Genomic DNA, 15,483 nt, shown 5'->3' with positions numbered 1-15,483 from the left:
CACCAATGTTTGCGCACGTACTAACAACAACAATAACAATAACAACAACAAGTGAACGTAATCTCAATAACCGACCAAACGCCTTTGTCATTATTCTCACATATTGGACGACGGTCTATTGCGTAAAACCAATTTGGTCTGCGCAGAATTACAAAACCAAGTGTCCGTTCAACAGACCCTTATGAGAGGCAAACTAAATGTTTGAATGACATCAAAATAAATAAATGAAGTCATTTGGCCAAATAACTTTATGTCACCAGAGGATGCGGAAGAAAGACATTATAAGAAATAATGTACAAATAAAGACGTTTACATTATTGTTTATTTTCTGTTAAAAAAGTGGCGGGGGCACAAAAGGTAAAGAAAGGTGGTCCTGCAAAAGTGTCCCCCTCGTGAAGAATAGCTGTTTAGCATCAACTTTCAGCCCCGTACTCTAAACGGTATGTTTTTCTCAGACTGCAATAAAAAGACGCGTGGTACAAAGCTATGGATAATGATTAAGCCTGTCGATCAAGCCATGGAAAACAAAGGTGACGTTTTGATTAAATTGCGAATGAAAACGTGCAGAGGTAAAGAAATGATTGTAAAAAAAAAAAAACCTGTATTAAAGTTATTGAATTTCCGTCAGGCAGTTTTTATGGCCAGCCCGCGGGGTCCTAATTCAGAATACGTCATAGGCTACACGCGTACGGCAGCCCGACGTATCATCGGCGTCATCTTGCAACCACGCTCACCAGTCAATTTCAAACAGCGCATTGACAACACGTTGCTTCGCCGACTTTTCTCCAGAGTTGTTTGCTGCTCCAACATGGGGAAGCGAAGCAGGCAGCGGCAAAAGAACCAGCCAGCCGGCAGGGACAGCAGAGACAACGCCGTAAGACTCGCCGATGCTATAACTCTTGCTAACTTTGTGTCCAGTCAGGCTAATGTTAGGTAGCATCTTGAATGAACGGAACTCCATAAAGGTGAACGGGCTGCAGTGATGTCACATACTACCTATTAAATGCTATTAAACCTCTGGGATGCACGACTTTGTAAAGACAAGCAGAAATATTAAAAAAAAAAAAATCAATAAACAATAAATGCCGCTTCGTTGCCAGAGCTTTGTCGTTGCAGTTCCCTCAGTTCTGCTAGTCTGTATTTACACGAGGTTGTAAACTTGTGCATGTGTTTGTGCAAAGCCCCTCACAGATGTTGAGGTTTTTGAGACGAATCTAGTTGTTTCATGGATTGTCGTATATTGAAATTACTATTCAATCACGTCAGATTTCCAGGTGACTGTCCTGTTATACAATTTACTCATGTAGTTTCATGTATCAGAAGTGAAAGTTTTCATTCGTTAGAGCTGGTCATATGTCAAATCAAACACTGCATAGCTGTGATGTATCGTCATGTTGGTTTTTAATGTGCACATTTGTAAAGGGCACTTTTAAAGTTGGTCTCTGCAAGTCGCATTACACCAAATATAATCAAATAAATCAGATCAATCCAAACGGGTTGCTCAGTGCGATGGGCTGTGTTCAATCTATTAAATTATCTTGTGCAAACTCTTCTCCAACACATCAGGTTTTTCTGGAATTTGTGCATTTTTTTTTTTTATAAATTCACTTTCATGTGCAATATCACGTTTCCTCTTTGGAGCCATCTAGCACAACAATTTCCTTTGGGGGGGAGTAAAGTGGGCAACTGAATAAGAACAAAACGTTTACAATTTTGTTTAGAAAATTATATCAAAGTTAAATTCAAATTATTTTGCCCATTTGTAGATTCAGCAGTCGTCACACTTCAATGTGTTTTAGGGCTGGGGAGCTGGGTATGCTGACATCGTCAAAGAAAATAAACTGTTTGAGCGCTATTACAAAGAGCAAGGCCTGGTGCCGGAGGGAGAGTTTGAGCAGTTCATGGATGCGATGAGAGAACCTCTGCCTGCAACTATCCGTATCACTGGATACAAGAGGTACGTCAGTTTGTATCCAATTTTGAGGTCAGCACTTGTAAGCTGCTGCAAGATAAACGCATCAAGCTGCTGCAAGATAGAGTAGAAGTCATTCAAAGAGCAGTTCATGCAGTGTGACATTATTTAGTGGGCATTGCATTGGTATTTTTTTTCTATTTTCATATGATAAAGTATCGATATTCCTGTTTGTCATCCCCCCCGTTGCTCAAACTGCCGACAGGATGATGATGCAATGATGCAAACAATTTTTACTTAGTACCCTTGTGTTTCAAACTCAACTATGCAATGAAAGTATTGGTGAGTATTGACCCGATATTCAGTTGTGCCTCAATCGCATTTTTTCCTCGTCTCTGCCGCCATCCAGTCACGCCAAAGAGATCCTCCACTGCCTGAAGGAGAAATACTTCAAGGATATCCAGGAGCTCGAGATCGACGGTCAGAAGATTGAGGCACCACAACCTCTCAGCTGGTAACCACTAAAACTGATTCGCATTATAGAATGTAGAAAAACCCAATGCTCACTCAACCTCTTTTTACAGGTATCCTGATGAGCAGGCTTGGCACACCAACATGAGCCGGAAGATCATCAGGAAGTCTCCCCTGTTGGAGAAATTCCACCAGTTTCTAGTCAGCGAGACAGAGTCGGTGAGGAAAAACAAAACTAAAATTTACCCGAAACCTGGAGAGAATGTTTTCCCCGGTTGTCTCAGCTGCCTACCTGCATTAACTTGGACAATGTCAAAAGGCAACTTGCAGCTAGCGGGTAGTTTGTTTGAATGTTAGCTATCGTCACCTTATTCACCTTTGACAGAATAAAACAAAACAATAAAGCCCAAGGCTGCCAGAGAAATAAGACATGCACTTCATGTTTGTCCTTGTAGGGAAACATCAGTCGGCAGGAAGCTGTCAGTATGATTCCTCCTCTTCTCCTCAAGATAGAGCCTCATCACAAGGTAAAATAAGGTCAAACCCATAGCTTTGTGTGAAGATCCAGGAGCCACGCCTACACGCAGACCTGTGCGATTGCTCATACGATTGGGCAGCACTTGCCACATTTATCAGCTGTTTCACATTTCGGCTTCTCTCTTGGAGAACCGCGGTAACAAGCAGTAAAGCTCTGTGGCTGACGACCGGTTGTCCGTGACGACGTGTTGAGTTTAACTGTGCAAAAGACACCGCCCGATTCCCGATCACGGCGTTATTGTCATGTGTAGGCATCGAATTCGGACATTTTATTTCACAGATTCCTGCCAGTGTCAAACGGCAGCTTACAATTTAACAGCTTCAACTACAAACTGCAGGTTTATTGTGCAGTCAGCGTTGTTTCCTCTCTCCCCTCCTGCAGAGGTCACCCCATCTGTTCCTTGTGAACCCAGTCAACTCATTTGTTGATTTTTGATGGTGTTATGCAGAGTAGTGGGCACTGCAGCACACCAGTCACACCACATGGAGAGGAATTAGTCTCACTGCCAAATTGCCAGCACATGTTACTGTTGCATTTCTGAATGCAGGATCTCAATCTCTGTCCTGACAAAGTTTTCCTCATTAAATTAATGGAGCAGGAGGCCAGACCTTCAATGCTTTTTTTTTTTTTCTGAAGGGTATGACTAATGTTGATTTACCATTCTCAGGAACGTTCTCGTAAAACGGTCGGGATTTATCATTGTTAGTGCGGGACAATGACGACAGTTTCCTGGCAGTGTTTTGAGAATCTGCCGTTGCTCGCCTACACAGGCCCGTCGCAAGAAAACAAAAAAAAAAAAAGTTCGAGAAATTAAAGAGACAGAATTGCTCTCACATGAGACCCACTGTCACTTTTTTTGAAGCGTTAGCATATGTGTGTGTGTTTTGTGCAGATTCTGGACATGTGTGCCGCACCTGGCTCGAAGACTGCTCAGCTGATCGAGATGCTCCATGCTGACATGGAAGTGCCATTCCCAGGTAAGAAATGCCATTAGAACTAGGAGAGATGGTTTAGTTACTCTTGTCTTTACATCTAAATTCATACTAGCACTGCATCCCTTCATACATTTCAAGGGGCCGTGATAGTCAAACTTCTTCATCCTTTTTAGATGCAGAGATTGATATGAGAAAACAATCGGCATTAATAAAGCAAGACTGGCGAGAACATTAATCTGATATAACTTGAGTTCAGATTTGCTCAATTGACAGGAACATCAGTCATTTTAAGCAACAAATAAACATAAATTGTCATGGGTGCATTTCATACATTGTTGCAAATAACACTTTTAGAAACATACACCGTAGCAGGCCAGGTGACGCGTGAACTATCAATGTATAGATTTGCAGAAGCTCTTCTTGTTCCCTAATTTCCAAACGCCCGCTCGGCCCGATCCTTCCTTCTGCCATCAGAGGGCTTCGTCATCGCCAACGACGTAGACAACAAGCGCTGCTACCTGCTGGTGCACCAGGCCAAACGGCTCAACAGCCCGTGCATCATGGTGGTCAACCACGACGCCTCCTGCATCCCCACGCTGCAGATCGACTCGGACGGGAAGAAGGACGCCCTGTTCTACGACCGCATCTTGTGCGACGTGCCCTGCAGGTCGGCAAACCAAACGGCATTCGGGAACAGCAACGGGCGCACAGCACAGTAACCGTGACCCTCACTTCACCACCGGCTCCGCCTTATCGTCTACCCATGCACGGCGTGACAAGCTGTGTCATGACGGAAGCATAACGTGCTTCCTCAGATAAATGAAGAATGTAGCAGGATGTAGTCTGTAGCTGGAAATTTGTCTCACTGCTTTGAAACCGTCAAGAACCCTGAGCTGTGAAGGCATCGCTGGTCTTCGCTTTCAAAAGGGGAAACCAAAAAGCTTTTGATATCCTGACGTTTGGCAGGAATTCAAAAGATCAGACGGACTCGAAAATGGGAAAACACCCCGGGGGGAAAAAAGCAAGAAAAGGCAAATAGAATTAGCCGCCCAGAACCACAACTTAACCGAGAAATAACCTGTCACCGAATCAACGGGTCGTTATATTTGAAGTAAAGCTAAGAAGACGCAAGCTTCGTACGGGATCTGTCTGACCGATTCGTGGGTTCACGCATATCCTGACGCGTCGGTCTGCTCCGTGTTCCCGCAGCGGCGACGGCACCATGCGGAAGAACATCGACGTGTGGAAGAAATGGACGACCAGCAACAGCCTGCACCTCCACGGGTGAGTGGACGTGACGCAGGGGAATTTCTTCGCGCGGCATCGGGGTCGACCAGCTCCTCGCGATGACGAGAGGAACGGAGCGCTTCGGTCTGGGGCGGTAATTAATAAAAGTTGCGGCGATTACCGTGTTCGTTCTCTAGACTGCAGCTGCGGATCGCGGTGCGTGGCGTGGAGCAGCTGGCTGTGGGAGGGAGGATGGTGTACTCCACCTGTTCACTCAACCCCATAGAGGACGAAGCGGTCATCGCAGCCCTGCTGGAGAAAAGCGAAGGTAGCAAACTTTTTTTCTTTTTTTTTTTGTCCCTCCAAAGGAAAGCTATGTTGTAGTTTCTTTTCACTAAGGATAATACTTAATTAACAGGAGAGAATGAATCTTCTAGCTCTGAGAACCAGACCTGACATTTCGAGGCCACTCGTTCGGTAATGAAGAATTTTCTTGGGCGCCAGCTGATATTCTTATGAATGAAGTCACTGGGAGAAGTTGTCGTGTCCCCTCTGCTAAAATAGCTGAACTTCAGTGGAAATCCAGATATACTGTCTTATCAGAATTCTTAAAGTATCAAAGCACTTTTTGAAATAATCAGTCATATTTAAGTGTTTTTTTCTTTCTTTTTACTGAAAAGGAAGAAGAAAACAAGTATGTTTTCTTTAAGTAGCAATTCATAAATGAACTGAAATGTAATCGACAGTACAGACACTGTTGGTGGAAATCGCAGAAACAGCTGCAGAAGATAGCTCCGTATGAGAGTACGTTTTGAAAATCACAAATTTTTTTTTTGGGGGGGGGGGGAGTTAAAATTACAAGTATTGCACTTTTGGTATAATCACTATAAAAATGCAAATATTCATGGAAATAAAAATTTCAGTGTAAAAATTTGATTGTGATAGAAGTAAAAGTGAAACTGCTGATCCTGAACTTGTCTAAAGGTGACATTAAAAATGGATCAATAAATAAAGTGTGCGTGTGTGTGTGCGTGCGCGAATAAATACACCCCAGAATACAGTAAATATAGTCACAGTTTAATGTTTATATACACTGCTCAAAAAAATAAAGGGAACACTTAAAAAACACATCCTAGAACTAAATGAATGAAATACTCTTATGAAATACTTTGCTCTTTACACAGTTGACTATGCTGACAACAAAATCACACAAAAATGATCAATGGAAATCAAAATTATCACTCAAAATTAAAGTGTAAAAACAAACTCCAGGCTGATCCAACTTTGATGTAATGTCCTTAAAACAAGTCAAAATGAATCTGTGTTGCTTCCTGAGTGGACATTATGATTTCACAGAAGTGTGATTGACTTGGAGTTACATTGCGTTGTTCAAGTGTTCCCTTTATTTTTTTGAGCAGTATATTTTCCATCCAATGAGTCAGCGCCCCACAAACTGGAATGATTTTACATGTAACCGTGCAAAAGTGTGTGATTGTATGAGAAGCATTTTCCTTAAAAATGGATTTGTAAACATTTGTTGTAGAATAAACCCGCTGAGAGTTGCCAGAAGTGCACAAATGTGCGGTCGCACGCCGCCGGGGGCCGCACCAGCACCATGTCAGCGTTTCCCTCACTCTTGGTGGGCGGAATACCACTTCCCCAATGTATTGAAGCTAAATATACTGCAGCCACACAGTCTGTCACCGCCAAGCTTTAACGGCTCTCCCGTTCCCGACGCCAGGAGCTCTGGAGCTGGCCGACAGCTCGGCCGATCTGCCAGGGTTGAAGTGGATGCCTGGGGTCACTTCCTGGAAGGTACTGGAACATTTACTCAAAGCTACAATCCAGCCTCCGCAATAACAAACCATAATGGAAAAGCACGTAAAGGCTGGAATTCCGTCGGTTTGACCGGGGATGTCAGTTTGCTGGATCCACTACTTAAAGAATTCCCGTCTCTGCAGCTGATGACCAAAGAGGGACAGTGGTTCGCAGACTGGTCCGAGGTTCCCAGCAGCCGCCACACACAGATCCGCCCCACGATGTTCCCCCCGAAGGACCAGGAGAAATTGGCCGGCATGCATCTGGAGAGATGGTACGGACACACGACGACGAACCTCTTGAAAAGTACAAATAAAGGAGTTGTGACTGTTCCCACGAGCGCAGATAGATAAGGGCATGAACTGGCGTGATGGTGGGAAAACTCTAGGCTGATGGAGGAAATGTCAACACAGCAGGAAGAGATGCAGACTTGCAAATCGTCACCCTCTTAAAATAATCGCTTAAGTAATTTTTTCAGATTTTTCAGGAAACACAAAAAACCGAACCATTTGACACACTCTCGACATAGGCAATTTCTACTAAAGGGCTAGAATGGCACAATCGGTTTAACTGAGGATGTAGGCAACTTTGCCAGAGGTGGTCAGCATCATGAAGAGATGATTTAGGCAAAAAAAAAACATTTTTGTAAAAAAAATGACTTAGGTGATTATTTTAAGAGGGTGATAAAATGTGGTGCTGATTATGAGAGAAATAGCTCTGCATAAGTCCATCTTTTATTCAGCTTTCGATTCACTGCATGTTTTGTGTCTTTGGACGCAAACTGAAACACAGGCACAGACGAATCCTCAGTGTCTCATGACGGAGAAATGTAAATCTAGGTAAAACCGCAACTGGAAAGGAGACGTAAATAAGACAGCTTCATGGTATTTCATTTCAAATATAGCCTGCATTTTTCCCAAATGTCAAACAATTGAAGTATACCTTTCACTTTGTTCTTTATAGTCCTATTACTGTTTGTAAAGGCAAGAGGGTTTAGCTGTGGGAAAGCGTTCAATCTCAAACGTCCGTTTGTGAACAAAAGAGATGATGTCATTATTACTGCTGTCCCACGTTTTTTCTGCGTCTGGCCAACAGAGAGCGCTATTTGCACACAAGTTCAAATCCTTGCCCTCTTGTCCTCGCACTCGCCACGGCAGGTGGCAGCATGAAACTTACCGGCGCCCTTCTGCGGCTTTGTGGGGACAAAGTTGGCTCGTAGGCCACCTCTGTGGCGGGCATTTTCACGAGAGAAAATTGTCTGTCTGTGTGTGTGTGTTTGTCAGTATGAGGATTCTGCCCCATCACCAGAACACCGGAGGCTTCTTCGTGGCCGTGTTGGTGAAAAAAGCCCCGATGCCTTGGAACAAAAGATTTCCCAAGGTACTCTCCCATAAACACGCCGGCTTAAGGCACGATTAGACTGTCGGTTCTCACTCGAAGAGGAAAATGGAGCGGAAATCAACCCCCGTGGCCGTGAAACGGGCCGTTTGCCGTCGGTCCGTCAGCGGCCCCGGTCAGCTTTACTAACTACATTTGGGATTTTCTCCGCCCGTCTCCCTCCCCGTCACGTCCAGCTCAGGAAAGACGCCCCGTCCGGCGCGGCGGCCCAGACTGAATCCTCCGCGGCGGCCACGGCCCCTGCCGACCCTCCCCGGCTCCCGGAGGAGGAGAAGGAGAGCGTCGTGGGAAAAGCAGGCGGGGAGGAGGAAGCACCCAGACCTGCCTCTCTGACCCAGGAGGCGGCTGCCAAACAAGATGGAGTGTGTGGGTGAGTATCATCGCCGGCTTGTGGCGCTAATGTAGAAAAGCCCATTGAGACGTAATGACGAAACAAATAACATCGAGGAATTAGAGATGACTCACCAGACAAATGACTCTCTCATGGGTCCCGACAACAAATCTTATTGCAAGCAATTTCCCCAAATAAGCCGCCAAAATGCAGACGATCAATCTGTTCGCCATCAAGAACTCCAGTAACGCACGTGCTCCTCGGAAACATCGCCATTGACCTTTTATATTTTTTTCTCAGCCACAAAACACGGTGACAGTGCAGCTTCATAACCGTGTGTCTTATATACAGTGGAGCGAATGCAAAAAAAAAAGGTCAAGAAAATCCCCCTGCGTTTGACTTTACTCGCTATTTCAGGTTCCACTTGACTGCGGGAATGTTTAGTAAACTTAAAGCACCCGTCTCCAAGATAGTTTCCGTTCGCCCACAGTGACAATTTACTAACCTGAAAGAGTCGCCCGCACTTTATGTCATAAAATATTCCTTGAAAATTGAAAGGTTAAGTCCAGAGCACCAAAACAATTTAAAAGCCAGCAAGATCCCAAATCATCAGCTTTTTCTCACTGTGTTCATTTTATTTTCATTATACTAAAATGTCAAATTATTATAATTATCTTTTTTTTTTTTTTTTTTTTTTTTTATGTCGCCAGTCCAAACTCAGTAAGAAACAATAACAAAAAACTCAATTAAAATAAACATTCATTTTCTGCTCCACAGGCCTCCGCCCATGAAGAAGATGCGTCTGTTTGGCTACAAAGAAGACCCTTTTGTGTTTCTAACCGAGGAAGACCCCGTCTTCACCAACATACAGTAAGCGCTGCCATCCGAGTGCGGGGTAAAATGTCTCGGGACGATGGGGGGGGGGTCTGCAAAAGCGGCGAGGCATCGAGGATCAAGAATTACCGGCGAAGACCGCCGATGTTGCGGCATCGTGCGTGCGAAACGCCGTTTCCCAAGATGCCCCCGCATCTTCCCGATCCCCTCTGACGAGCCCTGGATCAACAGCCCCTCGAGTGCAAAGCCTGCAGGTCGACATCAGTGTGCACTTCAACTGCAGGCTTTTCCCAGGATGCTCCTCCTGGCAGAGGGTGAAAATGAATTAGCCTTTGGCTCGTGGTTACTGCCGGCCAAAGATGAGTTTTGCAAGAAGCAAAAAAAGAAAAAAAATCTTGCTGAGAGAGAATTGACCTTGCATGACCAAAGTAGTCCACATTTAAATGTTCCTTTTTTTTTTATTCCTTTCGTCGTAACCGGCGGGGGGCTTCAAATGGCACGACCTCAGCAAAACAGAAGAGAACTATGTCCAAGTCTTGTTTCACTCAGTGGTACACACACAAATAATGTGTCACTGCTTGAAAATGCTGAATTCCAGAGATGCTTTTCTGTCACAGCATTTCTTCGAATAAGGGGTGTTTACTGGCAATCGTGCAGAAAAAGGAACACAACGTGTTCTATTGATTTTAGTTGGTCGAGCGTCCAACCCCTTGCCTCTGACGGACTCGCAGGTTGTGTGTGTGTGGGTCTCAGTGGCCGTGGCCACGGACCCTGTACTCACGTGCCGATTGTTGACAAAGCCTTAACCACATGAAAACGTGCCCATGGGCACCGTTCTGGCTCAGTAATGACTATAAGATACAGAAGTCTACGTTGTGAAAAAACAGTTATTTTCTTATGCCGTAGTTTAAAATGTGTCTATGAGAACTGCTACGCCGCTTATTTGCAGAGGCAAACACCTCTGAGGTGGTAATTCTAATTTGATTAATATGAATCGCTGCTTAAATGCCCCAATTTCCTGTCAGGGAAATAAACCTTATGCATCTATGTCTTGTTTATGATGGGATTAAAAAAAAAAAAGGAAGAAAAAAAACTATCTTTGCAGAACTGCTGATAACCAGATTTATTCTGGAAGGGAGAAAAAAAAGACAGGTTTATTATTTTTGCTTCCTTCCTGTGCTGATATCAGCAGTGACCCCGGTCCAATCTCTTATTTCCCCAGACATCAGCTTATTTAAAATTAAAATCAACTGTACTTAACTCTTTCTTTTTGATCTAATATGGAATGAATTGCCAACTTGCAAGATATGTATTTTTGCTATTTGGTTTCCAGGACTCAGGAGCATATAAAATGTGAACGCTGTGGCGAACCTTGACGTCCCTGAACCGTTTCCTCTGGTCTCCCTCCCTCAGGTCCTTCTACAATTTGTCACCGAATTTCCCCAAACTGAACGTCCTGACCAGGACCCACGAGGGCAAGAAGAGACACTTGTACATGGTGTCCAAGGAGCTGCGCAACGTGCTGCTCAACAACAGCGAGCGTATGAAGGTGGGTGGTTGGTATCTGCTTGGTGAAGGGAAATAACATCTGAACCAACAGAAGTAAAGATTGTGTCCCCTGTACATTGATTTAAAGCGGGTTTAAGTTAATGCGCACAGATTCCAGTTATTGCCTTGACTTATTTTCTTCCCCCCCCCCCAAATACTGGCTCGCTGTTCTTTGGAACTTTTTGACTGATATATTTGTTCCTCATTGATTTGGGGTAATTTCTTGTACATTTTTTTTTTTTTTTTTTTGGCCAACGTCTCAATTGATTTTTCAAGGTGACTTCGCTTCAAACTGTACTCGCTGCATTTTCCACAATTGAAAAACAGACCAAAAAAAAAAAAAAATCATGCTTATTGACTGGTTGCAAATCAATAAAAGTACTTAAAGGAAATGGAATAACCTCCAATCAAAGATTTTGATATTAATCGTATCTTGATGGTAGATATTCCACAGTGAATAACTAAGGCGCCATTTTGGTACCTATAGATACCCTGCTATAAAAAAACACCGTTATTTGCAATCCCATAATTTCTGTGAAGCAGCATATCCAGCAAAAGATAAATGCGCAACGCACAACTGGCCAGGTACTCTCTGACCTGTCGTCCCCATGCCATCTTGTTTATCTTCAACGTGCACGTTTGGTGCAGTGCGCACATCCCCCCTCCTTTCCAAATCCCCTCTGGTCGCCCGCCATGTCACGCCCTCGCGGGTCGTGCCGTCGCCGTCTGTTCGCTCTCCGGACGCTGTTTGTCGGGGCTGACCACAGGTGCCCCGCGTCCACAAATCCTATTTAACGCACACTGTTTTCCGTAACGTTAAAAGTGCGAACAAATTCACTTCCCATGCAAATCTTGATGAGCAAAATACCCGTTAGCTGGGGGTGGATTTTTGCAGTTGTGTGGAGTCTCCCGCGCCCCCGGGCTGGGGCGCAGGAGACCGGCTGCACTTTTGTTTATCCAGTCATATCGCGCGCCGCCGATACCTGGAGCAAAGGGATGAACAGCAGCAATTATAAAACCATTAGCAGTTATATCGCAATCCAGAGCGGCATAATTAATTCATTGATTTAAATCAGCGGCCCCCGATTATATTTTCGAGTGAGATGATGGCTGGCAGAGATTAAAAATAATTGTTTGACCCTTGTTTTTCTTTCCCCGCCCCAGGTGATAAACACCGGGGTGAAAGTGTGGTCTCGCAACAGCGACGGGGAGGAATTTGGCTGCGCCTTCAGGCTGGCTCAGGAGGTAACCCAGGAACGCCGCCGCCGCCGTGTGAAAGTCAGGCCGCCATGTTCCAACGCCATCAAATATTTTCTTTTTAGATTTAAGCTACAATTTAATGTCCGCTGCTCGCTGAGCTGCGGGTTGAGGATCACCGAGCAGATGTTTAGCTTTAGTTTTAAATATATTCATGTTGTTTTTTTACTTTTATCATACCTGACCTCCAATGAGAAGGAATGATCATCTTCAGTTCCTTTTTTTTTTTCCCCCCAATACAATATACAAAATAGATACAGGGTGTATCGGCGCTTCGGAGCAGTAAAGGACGTACCTTTGTGACCCTTCACCCAGATGTGGTCGCTCTTCATTGAACTAAAGAGCGAGAGATGCTCCGAGGCGGTCAAACTATTTCATTTTCCGCGTGCGCTCTGTTCGACCCGCTCCCCTCCCGACAGGGCATCTACACCCTGCAGCCGTACATCCGCTCCAGGATGATCACCGTGAGCGTGGAGGACATCAAGGTGCTGCTCACCCAGGAGAACCCCTTCCTCAGCAAACTGGAGGACGACGCTCACGAGCAAGCGAAGAAACTGGGTACGCCGAATCTCTGAAGACCTTCTCACAAGGCGGCGAGTCAAAAGTAAAAGTGATTGATGTGGTCATGGGTTTTTACGACTACAGGTTCCACTTTCAAACTAATATTAAAAAAAAAAAGCTGAATATGGAAGGCTGCCGGGGCCAAGCAGTCTGGAAAAAGTAGATTGATGACTGGAGGGTTTGCGGCCGGGTTGAAGGAGGAAAGTGAGTAATGGTCTGCCATCTTCCAAGACTTGGCGTTGACTCGCCCTTTAGCAAGTCGCTGACCCAAAAACTGCAGGGGAGCGGCTCAAGCAAACAAAAAAACAAAACAAAAATAAAACAGACCGTCGTTTTCGGGCGTCGCAAGAAAACTGTCAATTTAAAAATCCTGTTCAAACATCGTGACGCGCCATCTGGCGTCTTAGACGGGATTCGGGAGGGATTCCTGGGCTCAGGTCACTGACTGATGCGCATTTGTCTCCTCAGTGATGGGCAGCATCGTGTTGAAGTACATCCCCAACCCAGAGTAAGTCATTTTTCCTCAGCACTATCTCATTTTTCTTCTTTTTTTTAAAGGTTTAAGCAAATAATAAAGGCAGGAAACTCAGCTAACCAAGAACTTCACATAAGGGAAACTCCATGAGACGTGCTGCCGTCCGTATCCGAAGTATTATTATGCAACAAACCGTATATTTGTCTTTCTAGTCTCAGAATGGCTGTACCAGGCTTACCCATATATGCATCTCTATATACACTGCTCAAAAAAATAAAGGGAACACTTAAAAAACACATCCTAGATCTAAATGAATGAAATATTCTTATGAAATACTTTGTTCTTTGCACAGTTGAATGTGCTGACAACAAAATCACACAAAATGATCAATGGAAATCAATTGTATCAACCCATGGAGGTCTGGATTAGGAATCACACTCAAAATTAAAGTGTAAAAACAAACTCCAGGCTGATCCAACTTTGATGTAATGTCCTTAAAACAAGTCAAAATGAATCTGTGTTGCTTCCCTGAGTGGACACTATGATTTCACAGAAGTGTGATTGACTTGGAGTTACATTGTGTTGTTCAAGTGTTCCCTTTATTTTTTTGAGCAGTATATTTACCAAAAGTTTCCACGTTCCCTGGCTCTCAGTGACGCTCTGCCTCTCGCCGTCTCCCTGTCAGTAACCCCGCAGAGCCGCAGTGTCCCATCCAGCTCTGCGGCTGGAGAGGGAAGACGTCCATCCGCGCCTTCGTCCCGCGGAACGAGCGCTTCCACTACCTGCGCATGCTGGGGGTGGAGGTCTTCAGGGACAAACAGGGCGTGGGGCAGAAAAAAAGGGACGGGAAGGAGGACGACGAGGCGGAGAAGGACGACGGCGCGGGGGAGAGCCCGGCGGAGAACGACGGAGAGTTGGACTTGGAGAACGGCGGTGAAAACGGATCCTCGGAACCGAAGGAGGATGTGGGGATGAGCAGTTGAAAAACGCGTCGGGACGAAGGACCGGAGAACAGCCGCGGCTCTTCGGAGCCTCCGACCGAGGTCAAGACGGCAGCAGAGGAGGGTTTTCTCCGTAAGCGCAGAGGAACACACCCTCGGGGTTCGGCTTTTAGGATCCACCTCTGGAGTCTGCTTTTTAGTTCGAACAGCTCGTCTTTGTTTAGATAGCTATTTTTACGCTTTAACAAATTAAATCCACCGAAACTGAGTGACGTACGCTTACTCTCAGTTGCGCCTGATCCGAACGGGTTTATATTGAATACAATTTCATTTTGTACATCTGTACCGCGGCGGAGATCTGAATTATTAAAACTCCCAACGGTTGACAATCTTGTCATTAATGTGATTTTTTTTTTTTTTTTTTTTTTTTTTTTTTTAAGAAATCAAGGAAGGATTGAAAACAAAAATGATCCCGGATTTGGTTCATTTAGTTGCATTGTAGATTTCTTTTTGTGTCATCGAAAACCAGTAGTTTTTCAAGCCTTTTCCCCCCTGTTTCAATGTCACTCCGGCCAATTTACTTGGGGATTTTTGAGAAATTCATATTTTTCATGTGGAACCTTAAAGAATTTAAAGCGAGGACCACCTTGTCTTAAAAACCAAACATTCCTAGATTTAAAGTCAGTTAAGACAACATAGTTCAGGATTCTGCAGCATCATTGCAGAGGCCCGATGGCTGGACATCTTCTGTTTATTATCCAGCACCGCTGCCATGACAACAGCTGTCATGACAACCGGCCCCCTCACCTTTCGGTGGTGATGCGAGGGAAGGGACCGCGGATCGTCCTGCACTCCTCCGCTTTTTCAAGGCCGCTCGTCTCCTCTCCCTCGATCTCTTATCCGTGAGCGGTCGTGCTCGACGGGGGGTGTTAGCACGCAGGCTGGCGGATGTCGAGACGGTTCCCGGGGCGACGGATGTGCCGGGGATAAAGCCGCCTGCGGAGGGGTTGATGTTTTTTGCGGTTTCGAGTGGAGGAGAGAAACACGGTTGAGCCGTTCCAACTTTTTCCAAGAGTGCAGAGGAACACTGGTGGGGGGAAAGCGGCTCCTCTTTGAAAGTTGATTTTTAGGAAAAAGGAAATCGGGGGGGGGGGGGGAGTCAGAACTGAAACTGAAACACTGAAAATGAAACTGAAGACACAAGGTTTTTCTACAAGGAGTTCCACAGGAACGATAA

The 15,483-nt window shown here is 45.0% G+C and overlaps 1 protein-coding gene across 1 annotated transcript; it reads left to right on the top strand.

Moving 5' to 3' along the window:
* The first annotated feature begins 597 nt into the window (after positions 1–597).
* Positions 598–14,642, top strand: nsun2 (NOP2/Sun RNA methyltransferase 2). The gene is made up of 19 exons (XM_086171247.1): positions 598–874; positions 1,800–1,957; positions 2,322–2,426; positions 2,497–2,602; positions 2,839–2,910; positions 3,814–3,898; positions 4,331–4,523; positions 5,066–5,140; positions 5,281–5,411; positions 6,825–6,898; positions 7,045–7,175; positions 8,185–8,281; positions 8,476–8,669; positions 9,408–9,500; positions 10,878–11,013; positions 12,177–12,257; positions 12,689–12,827; positions 13,299–13,338; positions 13,991–14,642. The coding sequence occupies exons 1-19, from the start codon at positions 638–640 to the stop codon at positions 14,286–14,288; spliced, it is 2,445 nt and encodes an 814-aa protein (XP_086027373.1). The 5' UTR covers positions 598–637; the 3' UTR covers positions 14,289–14,642.
* The last annotated feature ends 841 nt before the right edge of the window (positions 14,643–15,483 follow it).

Source organism: Fistularia commersonii, chromosome 24, assembly GCF_037954325.1.
Source record: "Fistularia commersonii isolate RoL2024-O1a breed Wild chromosome 24, RoL_Fcom_v1.0, whole genome shotgun sequence".
NCBI lineage: Eukaryota > Metazoa > Chordata > Actinopteri > Syngnathiformes > Fistulariidae > Fistularia > Fistularia commersonii.
The sequence above is the reverse complement of the archived record's forward strand: the minus strand, read 5'-3'. Positions and strand labels throughout refer to the sequence as shown.

Excerpts from the sequence above, each read along its gene's own strand:
- nsun2 (XM_086171247.1), top strand. The coding sequence starts at position 638 with ATGGCCAGCCCGCGGGGTCCTAATTCAGAATACGTCATAGGCTACACG. Across the intron at positions 875-1,799 it reads GGGACAGCAGAGACAACGCC|GGCTGGGGAGCTGGGTATGC; the intron begins GTAAGACTCGCC and ends AATGTGTTTTAG. Across the intron at positions 5,141-5,280 it reads AACAGCCTGCACCTCCACGG|ACTGCAGCTGCGGATCGCGG; the intron begins GTGAGTGGACGT and ends TTCGTTCTCTAG.